The sequence below is a fragment of the Gymnodraco acuticeps genome, unplaced genomic scaffold (assembly GCF_902827175.1).
Source record: "Gymnodraco acuticeps unplaced genomic scaffold, fGymAcu1.1, whole genome shotgun sequence".
In the NCBI taxonomy this organism is placed as follows: Eukaryota; Metazoa; Chordata; class Actinopteri; order Perciformes; family Bathydraconidae; genus Gymnodraco; species Gymnodraco acuticeps.
Genome location: NW_022992351.1, coordinates 4667028 through 4691620, shown reverse-complemented (window position 1 = coordinate 4691620; position 24593 = coordinate 4667028). Strand labels below are relative to the sequence as shown.

General features: G+C 40.2%; 2 protein-coding genes across 16 annotated transcripts in view; both read right to left on the bottom strand.

Moving 5' to 3' along the window:
• Positions 1 to 2302: 2302 nt before the first annotated feature.
• pgd (phosphogluconate dehydrogenase) lies at positions 2303 to 8672 on the bottom strand. The gene is made up of 13 exons (XM_034209078.1): positions 8518 to 8672; positions 8066 to 8141; positions 7778 to 7957; positions 7630 to 7695; positions 7425 to 7543; positions 7229 to 7298; positions 7008 to 7142; positions 6703 to 6892; positions 5214 to 5344; positions 4583 to 4716; positions 3917 to 4016; positions 3220 to 3342; positions 2303 to 2834 (listed from the first exon to the last, which is right to left on the bottom strand). The coding sequence occupies exons 1-13, from the start codon at positions 8523 to 8525 to the stop codon at positions 2715 to 2717; spliced, it is 1452 nt and encodes a 483-aa protein (XP_034064969.1). The 5' UTR covers positions 8526 to 8672; the 3' UTR covers positions 2303 to 2714.
• Positions 8673 to 9616: 944 nt separating this feature from the next.
• Positions 9617 to 24593, bottom strand: part of kif1b (kinesin family member 1B) — a 59497-nt gene continuing 44520 nt past the window's right edge. For 8 of the 15 annotated variants that reach the window (XM_034209058.1, XM_034209069.1, XM_034209059.1 and 5 more), the window contains 21 exons: positions 24395 to 24480; positions 23697 to 23826; positions 23235 to 23388; positions 22801 to 22891; positions 22588 to 22706; positions 22325 to 22380; positions 21124 to 21232; positions 20546 to 20612; positions 19849 to 19933; positions 19164 to 19308; positions 17448 to 17562; positions 17135 to 17268; positions 16691 to 16752; positions 16462 to 16607; positions 15462 to 15722; positions 15271 to 15342; positions 14680 to 14801; positions 14433 to 14585; positions 14029 to 14221; positions 12968 to 13086; positions 9617 to 12883 (listed from right to left, as the gene is read on the bottom strand). In XM_034209058.1, the coding sequence (XP_034064949.1) occupies positions 12841 to 12883; positions 12968 to 13086; positions 14029 to 14221; positions 14433 to 14585; positions 14680 to 14801; positions 15271 to 15342; positions 15462 to 15722; positions 16462 to 16607; positions 16691 to 16752; positions 17135 to 17268; positions 17448 to 17562; positions 19164 to 19308; positions 19849 to 19933; positions 20546 to 20612; positions 21124 to 21232; positions 22325 to 22380; positions 22588 to 22706; positions 22801 to 22891; positions 23235 to 23388; positions 23697 to 23826; positions 24395 to 24480 (2462 nt within the window). In that variant the 3' untranslated portion in view covers positions 9617 to 12840. The remainder of the gene's footprint in view (positions 12884 to 12967; positions 13087 to 14028; positions 14222 to 14432; positions 14586 to 14679; positions 14802 to 15270; positions 15343 to 15461; positions 15723 to 16461; positions 16608 to 16690; positions 16753 to 17134; positions 17269 to 17447; positions 17563 to 19163; positions 19309 to 19848; positions 19934 to 20545; positions 20613 to 21123; positions 21233 to 22324; positions 22381 to 22587; positions 22707 to 22800; positions 22892 to 23234; positions 23389 to 23696; positions 23827 to 24394; positions 24481 to 24593) is intronic. The other 7 variants (XM_034209077.1, XM_034209061.1, XM_034209063.1 and 4 more) reach the window with 1 other exon arrangement.

Sequence of the window (24593 nt, the reverse complement as noted above, 5' to 3'; positions counted from 1 at the left end):
ATCGTTCTTCTTATTTTTAAATATATTGAAGTGTAATATGGTTAACCTTCTTGTATTTTCCGTGTTTCTTTCTTGCAATGGGTAAAGCTAAAAGGTCGTGGTTTACCCATTGAAGTATTACCATTTCAATTCACCCAAAGAGCCCAAACAAAGGCCCAATCCCAAATCACTCCCTCGACCCTACCCCTCCGTGACGGAGTGAACTCCGTCTGTAGCAGTCTATGGTCTGTAGCCACATTCGAAGCTGAATGAAGTTCCCTCCATTAAGGGTTAAGGGTATAAATCATAGACTGTATATACATGATATAAATACAGCGGAAAGCTTTGGGACGAACTCCCCTCTCTCCGGCAGAAACAGGAAGTGCCGTAACTGTAACAACGGTTTCAAATCAGCATCTCTTTGACAAAAAAATGTAAATTAATAACTCAAATAAAACTCCAAACATCTTTAATTGTGTTACTTTTTTGTAAAGCTCTTTTAGTTTTAAACCTGATGTTTATAAGCTTCTTAGTTTTTGCAACAGTCTGTAAATATACACAACTTTATAATAAAATGCACACATTTACCTTTTTCTAGACTAAACACAGGTATGATCCTAAGTTAAAAACACATGAGGCTATCATGAGGTTGTTGCATCGCAGTTTATCAGTGGATGTTTGCCGGACACACACAGCGTAGAGAGCGGTCTCAAGTCAGCACCGATGCAGACTCGCTGTTTGAGGGCTTAATAGCCCACTCCCCCTCCACACCGCTCCACACTCGTTGGTTTGGAACAGTCCTCAATATGGTGGACCCTCCGCGTGAACGCGCAAACGGAGGGGTAGGGTGTAGGGGGCGGTTTGGGAAAGGTGCGCACTGAGAAAAATAATAAACATAACACTGACGAATATTTAATACATTTGAGACCAATTTCCAGCTGTTATAAATATGTTTAATCAATTTTTTGTTGCTATTTAGTACATTGTGACAGTATGGTTTGGAAATGTTGGCCATTGTTACCATTATATTTCAATGAAGAACATTTGTGAATATATGAGACTTAAAAATATTCAAGATTACATGAAAGGGCCAAGCAAAAGTGCTCACTTACCTACAAATAAGTCAGACTGCCCGTGTGAGCTTCCTCAGTGGAAGCAAATGGGATTTTAGCATTATACTTCAAATGTGAGCCGTATACAGCATTTTCAAATTAAAGTTCTATACCTTCTTGTTTTAACAGTCTCAAGTGTCAGCCCATTTTTTATGATTAATTTGATGTCTCCTGCTTGTAAAACCTCAACTTTGTACTGTAATATACATCTTTCCTTTTTAGGACAAACTAAGCTAAGCATATGTAGGCTACAGGGATGTCTGATGAATGTATGTTACATTGATTTATCATGAGGAGTGGGCTTCTTTTCATTAAGAAAACAGAATTAATTCATAACCCAAGATTATTGTGCTATATGTCCATATATTATTTCTTCACGTTATATTACTTGTCTTCACATAAGCAACTTTGTGGTTGTATTAGCCCAAGTTTTCAATTATTTTGAATTACTTGTGTCAGGGTTTAAGGGCCACCTGCTGGACAATCACTTAAAACACAATACATAAAATGTTTAGTAAACATTTCATATATTGCAACCCATTAGCACTATAATCTTGTTTATACCCGTTTGTTAGCTGGATAACCCCTAAACCTGAATGGAAATTTAAATTGAGTGTAGTCTTGCAAAGGACACATTGTAAAGCAGGATTTCCAGATTTTGTGAGAATCGTTCACACTTTTCTAGTAAGCCAGTGTACTAACTTGAATAAAAAAAATCTGGTGGAAGTATCCCAATACTGTTTGTCACCAGATGTATTTGTCCCCCCTGAAGTATCAAATAAAGTACAGTTGTTATGTAGCTCCCATGAGTGCAGTATCTTAGCAGATCAACAAGTTACCTTCCAAGCTTGAGTCTGAAGAAGAGCCTCAGCTTGAAGCGTCACTTGTGGATGAGCTAATAAGTTGCACTTTAGGGGGCTATAGTGTGCTGACCTTTGTTTGTTTTCATTGATCTCACTGAAATAGCCATTAAAAGGATTGTATAGCTATTATAATAATAGTATTCACTGTATATGAAAACTATTACTTCAGAAATGTATTGATACACCCTGAATAAGCCAGTGATTCAAAGTGTATATCACCAGACACTGAATATCCTGTTTTACATATCAGGCAATTTATGTCACTTGTTGCCTTATTTAGTGCTGCACACAAACACATCCCAATCCTGTTGACAGCACCCAGAGCGTAAAGACCATTCAAGCTAATAATAAAGGGATTAACATCTTTATTTAGCCTAATACAGTACAGTGCAATGGTTCACCTTAATCCAGTGTTAACACCGTAAACCCTGGCGCAAACGTGACATGTGAACATTAGCCTGATAGCCAGCATAATATCCAGAATAAAGTCAAAACTTATTTTGCTTAGCCTCTTGTGACTGTCATAAAAGTCTCTAAACCAAAACACACAGGGTGTAGAGTTCACGACACACATCATTTATGATTCCAATTCTTGATAAATAGAACAGCACATCTTTGAGAGGAATAAAGAGTTGGATTTGTGGTTGGCTCTTAAATATTGAGGCATTTTCTAAAGATGGAATGTGTAACATTTCCTATTTTCTCACAGAAATGTTCTTCTTCCTTTTTTTCTGTGTTTGGTGTTGTGTGAAGATGGTCCTTAAGCATTGTAAGAGGATGAGGAGACATTTCCACCGTGGCCAGTCCAGTTGGTATGGATGTATTTACCAGGGTTTGACAGCAGTTCATAAGTGTGGGCTCCAAAGTAGTCTCGCTGGGCCTATAAAAGACAAAACAAGAAAACTAAGTATGACACAGTAGCAGAGATACTAATGATTCATTTAACTACTGTTAAAACGGGTAAATAGTGCTGTTAAACCAGTAATATTTGGAATTTAGCTAAATCTAAAATGTCAAGGTAGTTAAATATATTCCAATAGAGTCCAAAGACAGATGAGTAAAATAGTTTAAAAAGAGTGTCTTTGAGTACTAAGAAAGTGCATTATAAATTCAATGTAATAATACAAATAATACAAGTGTTGGAGTCTTAAAGACAAAGATCCCAACACAAACAACAGCTACACGCTAGCCTTTTAATCTGATATGCTCTACACTCGGCCATACGCTCAGTGGGCTCTGCGGTGCAGCATCAGCTGTCGTGTTACCTGCAGGAGGTTGGCTGGCAGCTTCTCATGTCTGTACCCATCGTAGAAGGACAGAGCTGTGGTGAAACAGGGCATCGGGATGCCGTGCTGCACTCCAGTGCTGACGGTTCTGCGCCATGAATCCTAAACATAGAAATTACAAGGGTTACAAAACATCAAGATAATGTAATTTGATGTGACTGATGAGGGCTGTACCAAATGTTTCTGTCGTCATATTTAACAGAGTCATCACAGAAAAATCCTCATGCATAATCCCTCAAATTGAAGTCGAGTAAATTGTTTTAAAAAAACAACAAAAAAAACTTTTAAATATAACTTGTCAGTTCCTCCCTCCCTTTGTGTTACAAGCAGAATATGGACTAAGATACTTGTTCACAAAAGTCGAAAACATTCCTACGCAGCCAATACTGGAATATAATTCTACAAATAATATAATACCAATTCTAAAAGTGAAGCCTAATTTATCTGAAACGCTTTAGAAATAGCGGGTTTGCGCAACCCAATGTCACACTGCGGAGGCCAATGACGAAATCAAAGCCCCATAGTGCCGCACAACCCTGAGAAAAGTTGCGACACCTGGTTTGGTGTGAATGTAGCAAGAAGAGCCGTCTACTCTTTGACAAAGAGGAAGTAACTTATTTTGTGTGTCTTTGCCAATGTGGGTGTTGGAGAGTGGTCTTCGGTTACTTCCTCATACCTGGCAGTCCTGCACCGCGTTACTGAAGAAAGTGTCCAGCAGCAAGTTCTGCAGCTCAGCGTCCCGGTCAAATGCCTCTTTGATTTCACCCAGGAAGACACTAGTGGGGGGGGGGGGGGGGAAAGGACAGCTTTAGCTAACGGTGGTGAAAATAAGATTCAGCTCATAGAAGGAACTATCTTAGCTAGCTTATCTAAAAATGTATTTAAAAAAGATAAACCGTTTGAATGGAGCCTACAAATTGCAAGTCATACTAAGTATTATATTTGATTAAGGTTTACACAACTTATTTACCAGATTACACAAAGCAAACTCACACTTTCCTCAATCTTTAAAGAAAAGGTCATATTTCTTTCATCTAGATTTCTAACTCCATCATGACACACCGGGCAGTGACAAAATAGAAATCACAACTTCCTATAGGGTGCCATTAAGAATTGAATTAAAACGTATGGAAGACCTAACCCTCAGTACATAGAATTATTCAACATTTAAAATCTTACAAAGTAAAATACATCAATAAAATAAATGTATGAAATGTCTTGCTTTCTCAAGAAGTCTCTCTCGCACTGCCTGACCAGTTTACACCATCATTATGAAATAAGCCTGTTGACATTAAGTTGCACAAGGCAGCAGAGGTATGAGGACACACGAGGTTAATGGCACCTTCGGATGATGCAGCCTCCTCTCCACATCAGAGCGATCGCGCCGTAGTTCAGGGACCAGCAGAACTCTTTGGCCGCCTGCCGCAGCAACATGAAGCCCTGCGCATAGGAGATGATCTTGGAGGCGTATAGGGCCTGGAGAGAGAAGGATGATTTAACGTTTTAGTTTTCAAAAACGTCAATCTTTGATTCAAAATGTTACTATTTTAAATGATTATTGGTCACTGTAAAAACAAATGTTCAAGTCATCATCGAAAACTGCCTTTGACCCCTAACCCATCACAGCCCCCCTGCTATTTATTTAATGTTTTACTTTATTATTTGCCCCACTTCTTTGTTAGTTGGTTTGTTCACAGCAAGTAAAGCGGCCTTGAGTCCCTTGAAAGGCGCAATACAAATTGAATCTATTATTATCATCATCATTTACATATATAATATTTGGCATTCATAAAAGAGAAAGTTCTTGACCGCTTGAAAATGTTTCTGGTAAAAATGTTAATTGTAAACTAGAAGCATCTATTCTCTCCATAACAATTTCAATAGAAACTGAATTTATTTCAAGACTGTTTATATTCAATTACATTTAGCTTAGTTCCTAATAAATGGCAACTGAGTGTGACTGTGTATTCTACCTTTCTAATGTCCTCCAGGAAGGCAGCCTTGTCCCCGCTGAATTTGACCCCCTGTGGCCCTGAGAGGCTGCGGCTGGCCTCCACTCGCTCATCCTTTAGAGAGGACAGGCATCTGGCAAAGACAGCCTCCCCTGAAGTACAGAGAGGGGGGGAGAGAGGAGGCACAGAGAGGGACAACAAAGTTAGCTCTCTAAACACATCACTTTATTGGAGCTTCACACAATAACAGCTTGGTAAACAGCTATTTAATAGTCCTGTCACCTGACACAACAAATGATGTCACAGGTTAGGCTAACCCAGGCCATAGCCACATCATGCTGACATGGAAACAATTCAGCGGATCAGCGTGACTCAGCAGAAGTGACGACACCGTTTAAAAAAACAGGGCTTGCCACTTCTACTTCAGTGCCAGAGGGGACATTACAATGGATAATTATAATCACCGCTGTATCAAGATAAGGGGAAAGCAACTGGTCAATCAGCATGACTCGCCAAAGAGCAGCTCTGCCAGGTGAGGCAATCCTCAGACCAAGGGGCAGAGGGACAGAGAGAAAATGTCCAGAGAGGGAACTGTTCTGGTGAGGAAAGTACACTGCACACTGCACCGGCCTGTCAGCCTGCTCCACAAACACTGGATCAGCTCTCACACAATGAAGCCCTTTGTAATGCCGCGATCTCTCTTTATATACAGCACTGCGAGGGATTGAGCAAATATTTAAAAAAGAAATCTAGTGGTTGCAGGGATTTGGTGACAGGCACGTTTCTGCATGATTGAACTTTGACTAAAAGTGTATCATGCATGTCCTTTTAAGTTACACTAGGCATTACAAGTATCTGTTTAGACGCACAGGACATACAATTATGACACCTTTTGTCCATTGCTGTTTATAAAACAGAGACGTTCAGAACAAAGAGCAAAGCTGAGGAAGAAATCCCCCGTATGTCACTTAAGATGCGCAGCCCTCTAGGAAAGCCTTCAATCTTCTTAGTGGCAGCCACATATCACGTCCTCTTAAAGAAGATCACAGGCCATGCTAAACTTCAACCAAAACAACTCATTATTAGGCCTATCATTTTTTGAAGCAGTGTTGAATGTATTCAACCTTTTTTTAAAGTTGAAAATACAATGTGACAACATTTACAATATAATAAAAACCAAAAAATTCCTAGGCACTAAGGAACACAGAAGAAACATAATACATTCACAATTAACTTAATTCACATTAAGCAATTTACACTTAGGACAAATTAATCAATTACAACAACTGGAAGTATAACAAAAACGGTAAAGAGCAATTTGGGTGAAAGCTTTAAATGTTGTTCAATGATGCAGGTGCACAAAGAGGTCAACTGTATTTTCAATGCTCATTTGTGACATAATGTCCTTTGTCATTTTATGACAAACCAAGCTTACTGGAAGTTGCCAGCATTGGAAGAAGAGAAGGAAACCAGATACTTCCTTGTCTACAACCTCCTTTCTTTTTCTTACCGATCAGAGTCACAGGTGTGCCGTACTCCAGGGCTGAAATGGCCGTCCACTTCCCCGTGCCTTTCTGTCCGGCACTGTCGCGGATCTTGGGCAACAGATGTGTGTTGTCGGAGTCGCGGAATTTCAGGATGTTGGCTGTGATTTCGATCAGGAAGGAATCCAACTCTGTCTTGTTCCAGCTGTCGAAAGCCTGTGGGATTTATCGCGTGCGATGAGACAGTCAGCCACATAAATCATCTTCAGTTGATTTTAAAGAGCTGACAGGAAGCATGAATTACTAATAAAGAATAGATAGTGTAGCTAACCTGTGCCATCTCATCGTGGTCCATTCCCAGGACATCCTTCATCAGGTGGTAGGCCTCACAAATCAGCTGCATGTCTCCATACTCAATGCCATTATGGACCATTTTCACAAAATGACCTGCACCCTCATCTCCAACCTGTACAAGCAAGCCAGTCAGATTTAGTTTGTGAGACGACACAAAAACAACTGGTACAACTTAGAAAATATTTTTTTAAAACTCACCCAGTCACAACAAGGCTCTCCTGTTCCCACCTTGGCAGCGATGCTCTGGAAGATGTCTTTTATGTGTGGCCTTCAAAATAAAGCAGCAGAAAGTGATTTAATTGTTTCCTTTTTTTCCTAACCACGTCTGTGCCTTTTGTCCAACATGTAGCGTGAAGTGAAAGTTAGAGCAGTTAAGAAGTTTATGCTGTCTTACCAGGCCTCTTCATGTCCTCCTGGCATCAGTGAGGGTCCATAGCGTGCCCCCTCCTCTCCACCACTGACTCCACTGCCAACAAACAGCAAGCCCTTTGCCTTCATACTCTGACACCGCCGCTGTACGACAGAAATAAACGAACATAATGAGAAAATCCAAAGAGAGAAAACAATGTACTGCTCGACAGTGATTCTGTGCAACTTACTGTCGTGTCTCTGTATTCAGAGTTGCCACCATCAATGATGATATCCCCGGACTCTAGAAGAGGAACCTGAAGAACAACAAAGCGAGTTGAAGTAACCAGTTAAGGATCGTTTTTTCTTAAGGGATTCATGCACAGAAACTATACCAACCAGTTTGTCAATGAAGTCGTCCACAGCCTGTCCAGCCTTAACCAGCAGGACGATCCTCCTGGGCTTCTTCAGCTTGGACACCATGTCCTCCAGAGACTCAGCTCCAATCACCTTGGAGCCCTTCGCCTCATTTTTCAGGAAGTCGTGCACCTTGGACACAGTTCGGTTGTAGGCGCAGACCTGTTGGAGGAAAGGCTTGGTGATCACTGAGTGAACTTAAGAAGAGTAAAGTAGAAAGAGTTTTACTGCCATATATATTTGGACTAAACACATAAGTCACCATCTTACCACAAAGCCATGGTCATTCATGTTCATGATGAGGTTTTGGCCCATGACAGCCAAACCAATGAGTGCAATGTCTGCTCTGTGAGGAGAAGAGAAATAAATCACATTTACTGGGCGTCTGTCTGGTCACAGACTGAGCATCAACAACGACTTTAATAAAGCTTCCCATCATAATATCTGACTTTGAAACAATGTATGTTGAACCCGCATGTTTAAAATCGATTTTTTTCAAACACATAAACGCTTTTTTGGTTATTTTCACGCTGAAAGTCTTGTTACATATATGTCTACTCAACAGTAACACTGGTTAGCCAACAAGCGAACTAATCAGGAAGATTATTTAAAAACAAATGAAACCACTACACAGTCTTCAGTGATTCAAACACACGCATCACCCACAACCTTTCAAAATTAACCGACTATCTAAATAAGTAAAAACTAGTCTGAGAACTTACTGAGCCATGGTTTTCAGAGGGTTAGGAAGTCGTGAAGTAACACTGGTCAAATGACTGTCAGGCTCCTCTTCACTTCATATATCTCCTGCTCGCTCGTTTTACTTCCTCAACGTGACAACGGCGAGGGCAAGCCGTTCTTATGGGGCAAGCTCACGTACGCCTTCTCACAGTATTCACCAATCAGAATACGGCCAGCAAACTGAAGTGATGTTTTTGCGAATTGTCATTGGTCCAAAATCCTGAGCAGAGATATTCGTTCTCCTATTGGCCCTAGCGTAACACATAATACGTCAGAGCACAACCTCTTTAGAGTTAATGCATCCATGGTTGGAGAGCCGTATATATTTAACAAAAGCTGTGTAGCTATCGGGACAGCAACACAGATGTGTGTGTCCAAATCAAGCTAATGTCAGTTATGTAATTAAGTGCCGTACTTAACGTGTACTTATACTTGTACTACATTGCTGAGGTACATTTACCTTCCAAAAAATAGAATAGGCTTTATTGACATGACGTTTGACTTGAGTTGCCAAAGCATCAAAAGTAACAATGAGTAACAATACTAGTTGTAAAAAAAACGATAAAGAAAATAGTAAATGCAATTAAATAATAATCATGATATTAAGCTTGTGTTGGTACAATTACATTGTTAATTTCCTCAATCTAAAAATAACTTAAGGGAGATATGGTGGTAAATTGAATATTGAAACAACTAACTATAAATGTCATTGTCTATTTCCTATAGTTGTGTCTGTTTTGCTCTGGCACGTATTGCAGTCAACAGGGTACAATATTTATTTTCACCTACAATCAGGGGTAATGTCTCCCTTTCAGAATTAGAGGCAATTCATTTTAAGATGTTGCCACAAACGCACAGGTTACTAACTAATAATTAAGAGACATGATTGATTTTGTCCAAAATAAGAAATAAGATGCTAAAACAAAAACATACTACATAAATAAAAGTTACTATGACAAACCACATTTTTGTTTCTGATAAAGATGCTTTTAAAGCACACATGTATGAGGAATGTGTACCATGTAAAAAACAAACAGATGGGAGTCAACCTGCATAAAGGATAAGACAAACACACAGCACTTGTTCTGCTAATGCACAGTTTGCACTTTTATTGTTGCCTCATTCACTAAACAGTTCAATGGTGCAAGATTACCATACACAGAATTAGGATATCTGCATGACACATCTATGCTATACAGCGAATGGATTATAATTATTACAAATACAGTAAACATATTTACATTTTAATTCAAGCTCCATACAACACGGATATTTACAAAATAAGTATGAAAATGAAACCAGTCTAACAAATAATGTACAGTGTTAATGTCGTGGTTTGTCGTTTTCTTTTATGAACTAATCCAGAGGGAACGCAGTAAACTAATATTATAATGTCAGGAGGGGAGATGGAGAATATCATGGGTAGTTTTGTTTTGCAAGGCATCAACGGAAGAAAAGAAAAAAACAGTGTTGTGAAGAAAGACACCAGCACAACATTACTAAACTGTCTTTTAAGATGTCACGAGCTACTTTGTATTATATTCCCTGATATTAGAAAAAAATAAAAGGAGTTAAAACCACTCTTGTTTTGTTATAATTCAAGTGGCTGGAGTAAATATGCTTAAAGTCCAACGCAAACTTTCAATCAAACCACTTTCTCATAAAGAGGAAGCACTAATGTAACTCACCTCCTCTGAAAAAGAGGCAGTGAGAAACATATTAGTTCTCTTTTCATCTTTTTTTTTTTTTCTTTTTTCAAACGCTGGAAAAACACTTCATAGTACATTCAACGCTCTCCCAGTTCAGACCAGAAGAGGCTGCCCCACCGTCATTTGGTTCACTCAGTAGAACAACTAAACCGCACAGTCTTTATTTGATCAGTTAGTTGAACCTTTTATTAATATGTGCAAAGAGCTGCAAACTAATATTTACATTGCAAACAATAAATACACAATCCAAAATAATACACCTCTGCAAAATAGTCAGCAAAGTGAAAATGTTTGCTCTGACAGGTCTTCATGTTGATATCTCCCACAGTACGCTGAGGTTAATGTGTTGCACTTAGAGCCTGATCAGTGCATAGATGGTTGTTCATTATTATTTTTCTAGACAGACCATTTTTCTTTTCTAATTTCAAAAGTTTTTTGTTTCTCTGACTGGCAGGTTGGCCGACCTGAGGGCAGTGACGCTCTGAAATGGTCACTCATTTTGACTTCTGAGGCAAATGTTTTCTATACTTTAGAAAACATCGAAGACACGTACCTAATAATTCCACTGATACTTGTAACAGGCGATGACTACCTCTGTTTCATCCCACTCAACCCTATTGTCTTTACATAATATACACTGGGCTACTACTGGTTGGTTGGCCAGAGTTTTTATTGCCCTGCTGTATCACACTTGAAGAGACAGAGGCACCCTTTATTTTTGAGCCAATTGTAGCAGCTGTTTTGTACAGAGCAAATATTTCCACAAACAATATCAGAAATAAAACATTTGTGTATATGTCGTCCCTTTAAATATCACTTCTTTCTTTCTCATAAATAGCTATCCAGTGTAGCCTCGATATGTGCTCTAATCAGTGTTCCTGATACTCAGAAATAATCTTGGACTCAACATGTGTGATCTGCCCTTGTCTTGCTATAGATATGTGTTAATGTGCAAAATAAGGTTAAACACAAGTAAAGCTGGTTACAACTCAAGAAATCAATGCCCTCTGTTACATCTCGTATAAAACTTCACTGTGGAATGGTTAAAAGCATTAGAAAAAAAACCAATGTTAATAATTTAAAAAAAGGAAAGAAATGTCAACCCAATGAGTTAGATGAGTTTAAATTCAAGAACACAAATAGAAAATGAACACGTGGTAACCTGTGGTGCTGATGAACAGTAAGTACTTCACTATCATGACAGTGAGGGGAGTCATGGGACCTTTCACTATCTGTCCTGCAGGCTATGAGCTAGCAGCTTCATCACTTATCTTCTGGCTTCAAGGCTAGAGCATTGCAACTTTATTCTCTTTCTTACTCGCTTTTCCCCAGGTGTTGTTTTGTCTTCGGTATCACAAGTACAGTACGGCATGGTTAACTAAATACTCTCAACATCCTAGTGTAAGGAAAGAGGAGCCTAGAGGAATGTCTTACATTTGAGTTAACTACCACACTGATTCCAGTACAGACGTTATGTACAAATCATATTCTCACTTTAGAGTACTGTCCGTCTTCCTCCTCCTCCTCTACAAAACCTGTTTCTTGAGATGAAATAGCAAAAGGACAGGGACAAATATTTACTCCTAGCAGGAACAATCCATGGTCACATTTTCACTGCTGAGATATGAAATGTTCTTTACACATGTTTGCATGTTAGCGTGTATTTTCGATGTTGACACATTGCATGATTGTAAGAAATCACTGGCTGACGGCACTATAGGGGTTGTCGATGATGAATGTGTACGGACTGGGCGGGGTCTATATATTACATGGATGACAGTAGGAACCCAGCGCTGCCTGGTCTTGCTGAGACACAATTTTCAGACATTTTGCTTCTAAAGGTTGTTTAGTAGACGGCAGAGGGGAGCTACAGGGGCATCCTATTGCAAATCTCATTAAGAGAAGAAAAACCTATGAATTCATTAGCAGCAATAGATCTTGAAGTAGCCTTGCCTTCTGTAGCAGAACATGAACTGATACGTCACTTTAGGAGATATTTGTATATTTTCCTTTCACGGTTTAAACTTTAAGTTATCAGATTTACATTTATTTTAGGAAAGCAAAACTGGTTTTCTCCTGAGGACTGCTGCAGTTATCATGCGGGCATATTAATAAAAAAAAATAGTTAAACTCTTCTGTGGAGACAGATAACACTGATATAGACAATTTCTTTACAGATGATTGGCAAACTGAAAATTAGTGTCCAGAAAGAACCGTTTCTGTAGAATCGTGCACACACAAGTAGACTATTACAACATGCTACTAGTTAGGGAGTTAGGGAGTGACAACAAAGCAAATCAAATTAGACCCAAACTTTGTTATAAAAACAAAAACACAAAAAGCGGAGGAGCAGGGGGAGAGAAATAGAGAGGAGGAAGGCTAAGTTGGCATAGGGATGTGGAAGGGAGCGGGGGAGGCAAATTGATCTGGAACTGAAACTTTTAGTTGCATGAAAGGAGACTCAAGCCACAAGTCCACTTACAAGAGAAAACTGTCAAGAATCACAATGATTAATAAGTGTTAACACTCGGTTTGTTCAAAAGGCTTTCCAGAAAGAGAGGAAGCCGTTGTTTTTCTGCGTGCCGCTCGGCCCACTCAGTTCTTAATCGGGCCGCCGCGCCTCCTCGCCAGCTTAGATCTGTGGGAACAGAGTTGAGTGTTGTGACAAGATGGCAACAAAGCTTCCTGCTAAGGGAAGAGTAAGAGAAGTGTCTGTGCATACCTTATCGTTCCTGCCAGCAGGGGGTTAAAAGCGTACAGCCAGTCGTTCATGTCTTTCTCGTTGTTGGCCTGCAGGAGGATTCCTCTGTGTTTTGTGCACACAGCAAATGTGTTGGGAGTCTGAAAAGTAAACAACAGTATTTGTCATGCTGAACATTTCCTTTTTGCTATAGATGAGTGTAACACCTACGTCACTTCTGGGCGAAAATTACGGCCCCGCCCACTTTTGGGGGAAAACAACCTGTCATTTGAATGGCGGTCAATACAAATTCTGAAGTTTTTGCCAATCCGATCAGACATTTAAGAAAAACCGTGGATTTTTGGATCTTCAAAGAGCCCGATTACGATGGCCAGACAGGCAAACAATTACATTAAATCATTTGAAATCGACAATCGGGCTCGATATATGGTTAAATTAAAATCAGTAGGCGAGGCTGTAATTTTCGCCGGCTGTTACTCTCATGAGCGTGGCGTAAAATTATTGTTTTAACATGCCAAAAAGCTGCTGTGTCGTTTATTGCACCTCAAACATTAAAACAAATCCAGAGTTCAGTGTTTCTGTACTTCCTCTAAGAAAAAAGGACAGTAAAAGAGGACCTCTGTGGCTTCAGGCTTGATCGTCATTCAAATGACAGCGTTGGTTTCCCCCAAAAGTGGGCGGGGCCGTAAAGTGTCGTAGATGTTACTCTCATCTATGGACATCGATCGCCTACTGCTATATTTAACCATATATCGAGCCCGATCTTGGATTTCCAATGATTTAATGTAATTGTTTGCCTGTCTGGCCATTGTAATCGGGCTCTTTGAATATCCAAAAATCCACGGTTTTCTTACATTTCTGATCGGATTGGCAAAAACTTCAGAATTTGTATTGACCGTCATTCAAATGACAACTTTGTTTTCCCCCAAAAGTGGGCGGAGCCGTACTTTTTGCCCGGAAGTGAGGCATGTGTTACTCTCATGTATATAGTTTAAGGTTGCAGAAGGAGAAGAGATTTTAAAAGTTGTTATATATTGTGTGTTTATTTAGAAGCAGATATACACTCGGCATGTTTCCCCTACCTTGAGCATGGCCTGCTGGTCTTCACTGTACTCCACCTGAGCTGTGGAGAGGTTGAGGACCCCCCGCTCCACCGGGTCCTTGTCGCTGTTGTAGATGAAGACATAGGGGCGGCGCACAACCACAAAGTGCTTCACCCACGAGTTGGAGCGCGGCTCCATGAAGCTTAGGAAACCTTTTTTGGAAACTACAGATCTAAAAAGGAGAAGAAAAAAAGAACAGTCAGGAAAACTCCTTTGTTTGATGCAGTGCTTGTTTTCTGTGGAAGAGAATTTAGTTCACCCAGGTTCAGGAATTAATTCAAATGATATCTGCTTGGATTGTAAAACAGGATTATCTTTTTTTGTTTGTGCTACAAGATGCAGCACATATTGACTTTTGGAAATGACTTCACTGCAGCACTCACCCTGGCCTCATTTCTTCAATATCAGGCACCAAGTTGAGGAACTCTTTCTTTCCAGCGCGTGCTAGGTAGGACGTCTCCGGACTGGGAACCATGGGGAAGTTTTCATAGTCCGAGCAGGAGGGACTGGAGGCACGGGAGCTGTTCTCTGGGGTCCTGAGGAGCAAAGCACACTCAGTCAGCATCTTGATCATGACAATAGACATCCCCAATAACAAAGAGGAATTTAGTATAAAGTATAGCGTTTTACTTTTGGTCCATGGATCCACAGCGTGAGTCGGACAGAGAGGGGCAGGTGGAGGAGGGGGTGAGGGTGGCGCTGCTGAAGCTCTGGACTGATGGGTCCCGTCCCATTGGGGAGATGTCAGACAGCTGGGAGGAAGGATGATGAAATATATGTCAAACACAGTTTTCTGTTTCCAGGACAAATACTGCAAGTGGAAAAATACTAGGGCTGTTCCAAATGTGATAGACCATTTTGACTTCATAGCGCTCTGGAGTTACTTGGAATCTTATTAAATAGATAGTAAGCTATAAGACTTATAATATTACATTACCTTGTAGCCCTTTAACTGCACATGTTCAGAAATACCAAGTTTCAATGAATAGACATGCAAAAAAAAGAAGCTACACAGCATTTAAATGTTGATTTTAATTTCGAAATGTTAGCTTTAAACTATTCAGTAAGTAAAGTAAGTATGAGGGGACAAAAAGTAGATGTATATTTAGGGGTCACTTGCCTATTTGGTAATTCTCTACAGAATATGACTTAAAGCTAAACCGAACCATGAAGACGTTTAAAGTACTTTTAAAGTAAACATTTAATTCCGTCATTACTCACCTTGCAGTCACTGATGCTGTTGACCAATTGGTTGTATTCACTGTTGAAGCTATGTGTCAGGAGGCGCAAGCACTACAACAGAACAAAGATGAGACTGATTTGTACACAGCAGAGGAGTAGAGGTGATGACCATGCAGCACACAGTACATTTTTCACATGTCAGTATCCCATAATACAGCAGTCGCCCTCACCTTAGTAGCCAGCTCCTTCTCACGATCCACCAGGCTCTCGATGTCGGCCGAGTCGTAGCCGCTGCTCTCGCTGGGCGTGATGGCGCTCTCGAAGGTGGTGCTGGAGATCTGCGAGGAGATGGAGGTGGAGGTGGACAGGCTGCCGGTGCTCATGCTGGGGGACAGCAGCTCGTTCAGGGACTTGGTGGGGGGGGCTGTTCCCACAGGAGCATCGTCTCCCAGCCTCTCCCTCAGCAGGAGCAGGTGGCGGGTCTTCTCCACCTGGACCAATGACAGGGGGGCGTTTAAGTTTACATCGCAGGAAGAACTTTGAAAGTTGGTATTTGTGGGATATTAGACAAGGGCAAAGCAGGGAGACACTTTTTATGCTGCTATGGACAGTCTTGCACTAATGTACATTTATACCAACTATGTGCAATATGTGCAATTTATATATATATATATATATGCCGTTAATAACTGTGCAATATATACCTGGCTGCTACATCTTCAGAACTGTTACAGGATGTGTATTTTGTAAATTGTGTAATTTTTCAATTTTTTTGTATCTTTAATATTTTTTTGTATGCATGCTTCTTGTTAACATTAAGCTCTCTTTGGCCCTTTTCTGCTGTAACACATGTAAATGTCCCCTCTGTGGGACGAATAAAAGTATTCTGATTCTGATTTTCTTTACAGTTTTTGAAGTGACTGTTATTTTATATATATTGATTGTTGTGCTTTTATTTATGTCTTTAATGTGTGCATATGTACAAATGTGTCTGTTGATTATGTATATATATATATATACACTATATATACATATTTTTATATATATATATTTGTATTTTGTACTCCTCGGGATTGTGGGAAACGGTATTTCGATCTCTATATCTGTACACATAAAGTGAAAGATTGACAATAAAGTTGACTTTGAGGGAGACGAGGGAAAGCTTTGGAAGGTCAAAAAAGGGATGTTTTTGTTTTACTTTAAGAATGCAGATGACCTTTGAGGACCTACCTCATGCAGCTGCTCCATTTTCTCCAGCTCCCATTGGTGCTCCAGGATGAGGCTGTCTCCTCTGGGCCTCCAGCCAGCCAGGTTCTCCTCTCCACGCACGTAGGCCACCGATGTGTCCAGGATCTTCCTCCTCCTCCGCTGCATCCCTGTTCAGGACATAAGCACTCTTTAGGACAAACTGAGAGGAATCGGGAATAAGTAGCAGTCTCTTTTTGTTTTGTCTGCTCACCTGGGCTGCCTGTGTCGGACATCTTACACAAGCTCAGCTCGTAGATGCCAGTGACGCGATTGCTGTAATGAAACAAAGGAGATTCTGTATTATTCTGTTGTATACTTTAAAAGTCACATTTTATTGAAAGAATACATGTTACCATTTTTTTTATTTACTACATATCTTATTTCACAAATAATCTGCTTTAATCCATATGTGTTGGCGTTAAGCTTTTCAAAAACAACATTATGACTATATATTAAAGAGCTGGTAAAAAAACATCCTCCTTAATGCAAAAAGGGAGGCGAGCACTTATGATTTATTTTCATTAAAAAAACAAGACCGATGGTTCACTTGATTGAAATTGAGGAAATACATTTTTTTTTATTAAAAAGTTCTAAAAAAACAACAACATTTGGAACAGCCCTAGATATATTTAATCCCACTGACATAACATCTTACCAGTCAGGGGTTTTGGAGTATCCACTCCCGAAGAGGTTCCTGAGGGAACGTGGGGGGGAGATCTTTGCGTCTCTTGAGTAGAAGACCATGCAGATGTCTTTGGTAATAATAGCAGGCTGGATGCAGTGGTCCAGCTGTGAAGAGGAGACAGAGATTTGATTTTCTTCCTGTATGTTCCTGCCTGTGTACATGACATAAACTGCTGCTCATAACCAATTGCCCCTTGCAGGATTAATGAAGTTGTTGATTGATTGATTTGTTGACCTACAGCTTAATGCAGAACATTTCCAACACATTCAGAGCAATGACTGACCTCCAGATATGCAGACAGGGTCATGTAGATTTTCTCTCCATAAGGAGTGACTCGGTTTAGCAGAAGGGAGTTGTGCAGGGAGCTGTCCCACACTGCCTCGAAGCGGTAGAAAGTCCTGAAGGAGAACACCAAAAATATATTTAATTATCAACAAAATGAGAGAAATTCACTTACCTAATGTTATCTTCTAATAGCGCTATTAGAAGTCCTAATCAGTGCTGTGTTAACAACAGAGAGTGTAGGATATTTGTGCAGCAGTGTTTAAACTACAAGCAAACCAACTAGTCTAATTTTGGTAGTAACCACATAAAGTCACATATTCTGGAACTGATGTGGTGGGTAAAACTACGACAGTGAACGCTCCGCAGTGACTGACACTTATCCTAAGTCACAACAAGATGTGAGGAACACACCAAGGTGAAAGCTTAACTATAGTCACAACAACACGTGTTCAGTGTTAGAAAATGTGGCAAGAGCAGTGAGCCGTGTGTAACAGTTGGCACATACCAAACATGGGAAGCAGAATATAAGGTTAATATGTTCTATATATCATATTTAAGTTTTGATATAAATATTATACCTCATTGTATCAATGTGAAGACTGTTAGAGCATTCACAGTTTAAAAACTAAACTGAATACATACATTTACTGTAATTATTTGCATTTAATAGAAATGACTGTTTTAAAGATCTCCTATCATGCTATTTTTAGGCATATATTATGGGTGAGATTTCGGTACGGAGGAAAGGAGAGAGGGTTTTGTTTTCTGACACTTTGTGAGTTCCCTGACACATCGGGGACACACAGTTATGTATAAAGTGCATTTTGCATGATAGGGGACCTTTAAGACTCTTTTAGGATTGACACATTTCCTGTATTTGGCAGCAGGGGGCGCTGTGCCCTACTGACTGAGAGCCAGCCTGCCCTGTTGGAGCCTCAATGGGCTTGGTTGTTATTGAGCTATGGCTCAAACAGTGAATAACAGCTGAGAGAAAAACATTCATTTGGAATCTGGGTGCAACAGCAGACCAACATAACATGATACAAACTAACACAAAAAGGGTTTTGCATTTGCATGTAAGCTTGCCTTTATTTCCATAAATGATTTAGAATTTGATTTCTTTATTCAGATCCTTATATTGATTGGAATAAAAGGCAGACCTAATGCAAAAATGCTAACAAAAAAACACAGACTGTGGAGAACTTATTTCTATGAATCTCTAGGACTAAAGAGAAGCATAAGGGTCTTTCACAGAAGGAGCCTTATGTTCTCCGCTCACTGGTACCTATCAATATCCTTATCAATAGAAAGCCTGAGCACAATCAAGAGTCCAGCCGCAGCAGGAGGAGAGAGAGAGTGCACAGACAAAAAGAGAGTCAGGCAAACAGAGACAATGGAGCAAATTAACAGGAAAATTAACAGCAGTGAAAATGGAAACGGTCATGCAATGATTACTCCAAGCCTTCAGCCAATATAAAGACATACACAAATGTTGTTTCTTAACTGTTTTTTAAGGATAAATAAATCAACAACCACATGATCACGATAAGATAACTGAGTTGAGATGTTCTGGATTTAAAACAATATAAAAATGTTATTCAGGTTTGGCTTGGATTAATAATTGTGCATCAAACCTGTACTTACAGTAGCACCTAAAAAATACAATGGGTTTAAAACGTGTCATGTTTGTACAATTTGAGTGAATCTCAGATACCTGTTGGAGTTGTGAGATGACTTGATGTTTTTGGCAGAGATAATGTTGAGGGACAGGACAGCATCAGCAGCGCTGTCGTCCACCTCAGCCTTGCTCCTGATACGACCTGATGGACACAGAGCAGCACAACTCATCAACATCTTGCCTGGAAATACAAAGGAAGAATACAGGAAATCAGAAATTCCTCTTTTATCAATAGTGAAAGTCTAGATTATTTGAAAATGAGGAAAACATTTACATTGTAAACGTCAGAGAACACTTCCAAATAAATTAAATGTTCAGGTGTGAGCAAAAATGGGTTGTAAGCAGCACACATGCCTGCTTACTTATGAGTCTCTCTGGATACAAATGTCAGCTTCTCAGAGTATAAAATGTAGTTATTTTCGTCCATCGGCGAGAGTATAAACTACTTTAAAAAAGTGGCAACCTGAGGGGAAACTGAAACAAATCCCATAACTGGAAATATGACTGAGGATTTTCTTTTAGTGCAGCCTCACAAAGCAAGCTTCCTTTGAGACGATAAAAGGTGCCGCACCAAGTTGTTACTGACTTGTGAATGAGGAAACAATCATGTAGTAACATCCTGTTTTTTTCTGCTCTACTGTGAAACAGCTGTGTTTGGGTCTCTGCAGCCCGTTTCCTGTAGAAAGATAGTAGTAGTTATCCTCTGAGGAACCCTGCTCACCCACGACCAGCTCACGCACGTCCTTCCAGTGGAGCTCGCTTCCCTTCTCATGGATGAGAGTCACCGTGATCCTGCGCTGGATCCCCTGCAGCGCACATAACGGGAGCTTAGGATCGGAGTATAGACATCTAGAGCGCAATAAAACTTCTGAATGTTTCTTGTAAAAAAGAAATGGTATTTACTAGGATGTTGTTCACTTTACTTTTGTAAGTGAATAGTGTGTGCAATAAATCTGACTTTATAATGGTTCACTGAGAACTACACCTGCACACACTAGTCTGTGTTGGACATGGCGCGTGTGTTATGTTGTGATCATGGATGTTGCCCCTTGTGCCTGTTATGTGATTGTGATGTGCTATATGTGACATGTATGTAGTAACGTGTGTTGTTTGCATTTTATTGTTCTCTTTTATCCATTCGCCTCTATCTACTTGTCTTTCATCCTTTCTTTATAACTAATGCTGTTGATGTATGGGGATTTTAATGTTGGCTAAAGCTTTCCCATTTACTGTTTTTTGTGACAAAAAAAGTTGATTAGCTTGATTGATTGACAGCTAAATAAAACTTTGGAATGTGTCTTGTAAAAAATAAATGGTATTTACTAGGGTGTTGTTCGCTTTACTTTTGTAAGTGAAAGTATGTGCAATAAATCTTTATAAAATGAGTGATTAATGTACTATTTGTAGAAATACAGCACCTGGTGCAGCAGGTAGGTGCCGTTGCATGGCAGTCCTCCGCTGTGATCCACTACAGCCGGGATGTACCTGTGGAATGAGCGAGGAAATACTCAATCTGATCATACATAACATATCTCTGGTATTCTAATTGATTAATTGCATTAAAAAAAAAAGATATCGACCAATTGAAAAAGGGTACACACACAGGCTATTTCTTTTTCAAAGTCAAAGCTCCTAGATCTTAATTCATGGTGATCATACTGACTGATTGTTCATATGTTGCTGGAATATGCCCAAGTAGAGCCATGATATCCACAGACTCTCTAACCTATACTGACACCTAAAAATTCCCACCTCACTATTTAAAGAACCTGTCATATCAAGTTTTTACGATGTTTGTGGTCATGCGTCATATGGAGTAGAACGGGAAGGTTCTGACATTTAAAAACATATTTTTAGGTTTTAGTGGAGCACTTTAGGAATTACAGTAGACCTCACATCATGTTATTTGTTTAATTTCCAGATAAAGAACCAAAAGTAATTGATAGCTTTTTATTTGATCTGTATGTGAATATAAGATGAATGTGCAGACACTCACTCTCCGGTGGGCTCCAGCTCGCTGATCTCAAACCAGACCAGCAGGTCATATTTGCTGACACACTGACCCAGGTTGGACTTGGTGATGGTGTTCAACTTGGTGGCTGGAACTGACACACAAACACACATTTGCAGAAGGGATGAATGAAAATAAGTGATAGATATACACTCTATAGATTAAACTGCGGAGCCCTAAGCAATCAGCCTACATTAAACTCAACAGTTGGACATACTGAGATGCTATAAGGAGCTAAATCACAGATTACACCACACCCTGCTGTCTGACACGTCAGGATTATGTTCCTGTTGAAACGGGCTAATCTCTGAGGCACACGGCTACAATTATTTGTGTTCAATATGGTTAAAAAGAACATTATAGCACATGACAAGTACTGTAATTGGACAGCAGCTGAACCAATAAAGGCTTAAGCCTCTGGGTTTATGCTGTGAATGCTAGGTTGCTGATCCTCTATGCTTACTGGTTTTATAATGTACCTGAAGGTGTCAGCAGTGAAAATGACAGTGGAGAGTTTGGCTGATTGATTTATTCTAAACAGACCTGCAGCAGCGAGGCGCAGCAGAGCACACCTCACCACTGCAGAGCTTTGTGGAGCTACTTCCTGCAGTCACACAGCACATGAGACAAACAGAGCTAATTTCTACAACAATGGTACATCTAACGGCTTAGCTACTACAGTGTCTGCTGTACCAACCATGGTGCCTGGGCACAATAAGCACAGGGTCATTGGGCACGGGGAGGAAGATGAAATGAGAGAGCTGGTCGGCCTCATCCTCCAGACTGGCCACAGCAGAGGAGGCCAGGGCGTTGGCGTGCTCAGACAGCTGGTCCAGCACTTTGCCGTTCATATAGCCACTCATCAGGTAGCGCACTAACTCTATCTTACGGGCGTGGTCTGGGGTGTCAGTGTGAGATGTTTTACGAATAGCGAGGAAGATTGGAGGTGAATAAGGAGATTTGGGAGTGGGAGGATGGAGTTGGGTAAGAGGATTACGGATGGTGTGAGAGTGATTAAATAAGAACAAAAAATCCAGAGGAAGCGAGAAATGAAAGAAAAGTGGAAGAAAATATGAGGCATGCTGACAGAACCATGACCAACAGAAGAAACATGCTGAAATGAGGATGACAGGCGCAGAACAAATTGCTGTTTCAGAATGGGATGAGATGACAATAGAATCCTTACCTGGTCTAGAGAGAGGCATGGGAATAGGGTAGTACTTCCTTGACTGTGTTGGAGGACTGTGGAAAAAAACGTACACTTACTTAATATAGAAAGCAATTGGAACATTCTCACAAAATGTATCTGTTGTATTCTAGTAGTATGTTTCCCGGGCATAAAGGGAAAACAATTGAAGAGGAATCTGTGTCGTGATTAGTACAACAAAGGAAAAACACTCAAGGAAAAGAGCATTGCGACTTGAGAATGTCTTTATTAACGGCACAAACCTGATGAGCTCCTGGCCATGAAGGTGCAGCGGGTGCTGCTGGTAGTGGCCGAACACCTCGAACACGATGGGCTTGGTCTTTATGTACTCGATGAAGGACTCTGTTACCTCCACAGAAACCTGCTCCAACAGTAAAGAAAGGTATTGTTAAAATGAAAGTCAGTTACATAGAGCTGTTGAACTAAAGTTTGTGTGTGTGCGTGTGTGCGCTCACGTTCTGGACGTGGTAAAAGCCCAGAGGAGCTCCTTTGCCGGTGTTCTTCAGAGGCTCAGTGGAAAAGGCCTCATCATGACGGTGCAGGAAACTAAGGACAGAAACATAAATGGATGTTACTTTTATTAATAAACAAGATAGGGGTGTTCTGTTATCACACAAAAGACATGTCAGCATTAAGCCTTCATTGTTCTTTGTATTAATTATTGGCAAGGTTCCTTATATTTGAAAGATAAAGCAGTTTCAAAGAGATGTCTTATCAATTTTTTAAATAAAATGCCTTTCAAACCTACAGGGTGATAAAATACCGTATCTTATTTAAGTATTATAATAGTTATTTATGAGTTTCTCCCTCATCAAAGCTGTTCTCAGCCGTATAGCTTTGATTTTAGGATTTAGTATTCACAGCATATTTATGAGGATTGTTGACTCACTTGAACTGGCAGAAGATGTCTGCGTACTCCGGTGGGACGCCGCTGGCCTGGAGCACCGTGACACGGAAGGTAAAGATGCTGCCCACCTCCAGCTGGCCCGCCAGACCCTCATCACAGCTCAGCTTGGGGTCAGCCATGTCACCCAGCTTGAGATCTGGAGAAAGCAACAGGGGAAAGTTAGAGAAGGACTTCAGCTCCGATTAATTGAAAATGCTGCACCTGTGCTTTGTAATCTGCATATGAATTCTAAGCTCTGCACAATACAACCAGACTAGTTTCCGCACTTTATGTGATTTGTAAAGACATTCCTTCACAAAGTATGAAAAACTGCATGAGTCTCATTTCCATGACTATACATGTGCAGCCCTCCTTTGCATTCAACGGGAACATCTGCCCAATGTTTCCCTGCGGGCTGAGAGGTGGAGATTTACGAGTGGAGAGGAAAAAGTCTGGCAGCCTTACCCATGTCATTGATTCTGTTGAGCTCCTCTGAGGGTGTGGTGGCCTCTGAACTCTGGCCCTGACCCTCCACAATGCGCAGCTCTTCCAGGGACAGGTCGGAGTGGGTCATCACCACGGAGGAAAAGTCATTCTGGGGAGGAGGATAAACAAGACATCAGTATAGAACTGCTAGAAGGGGTGGAAGAAGTACCCTGATCTTTTACTTTAAATAAGTATTACCAAGGTTTAGAAATATGAAGTTACAAGTAAAGGTCCTGCATTATGTAACTTGGGTAAAAGGACAAAAGTATTAGCAATAAAACATAATTACAAAAAGTAAAAGCACTCATTATATAGGGTAGCCAATTTCAGAATAACCTATAGAATATATGACTGAATTCTAACTGTTTTACTTTATATAATGTCGGGTAGCATTTGAATGACCCACAATAATCTATTAAGTCTTTACACCATATTACATCATCATTTTATTATTATTAGTATTGTATTATTAACCTGAGTCTGCAAAGTAACTAGTAATGACAGGTATTAAATAAAAGTATTGGAGGAAAGTGTGACATTGTTTGTAGCAAGAACGCTAACACATCTCCAGCCTCTGTGACTTTGTTGTAAACTTTGTGATTGATCCTAAATATTTAACTCCCACTCTCTCGCAGTGTCTTAGGTTTGAATCTTCTTCCATCTGACTCAGGGCTCACCTTTTTGAAGTACTCGTCATCAAAGGAAATCTTGGCGGTTCCTGACTGTCTAACTCCTGACCCGTAGTCTGGGGCCTCCTCGTCAGCTACAAAGAGACAAAATAAACTTTTATCAGGATCTAACGCAGACATGGCAGACTCAAACCGACAGAGCACTTTAAAGGAACACACAGAACATCTGAGGGAGTGTTCTCTCTGC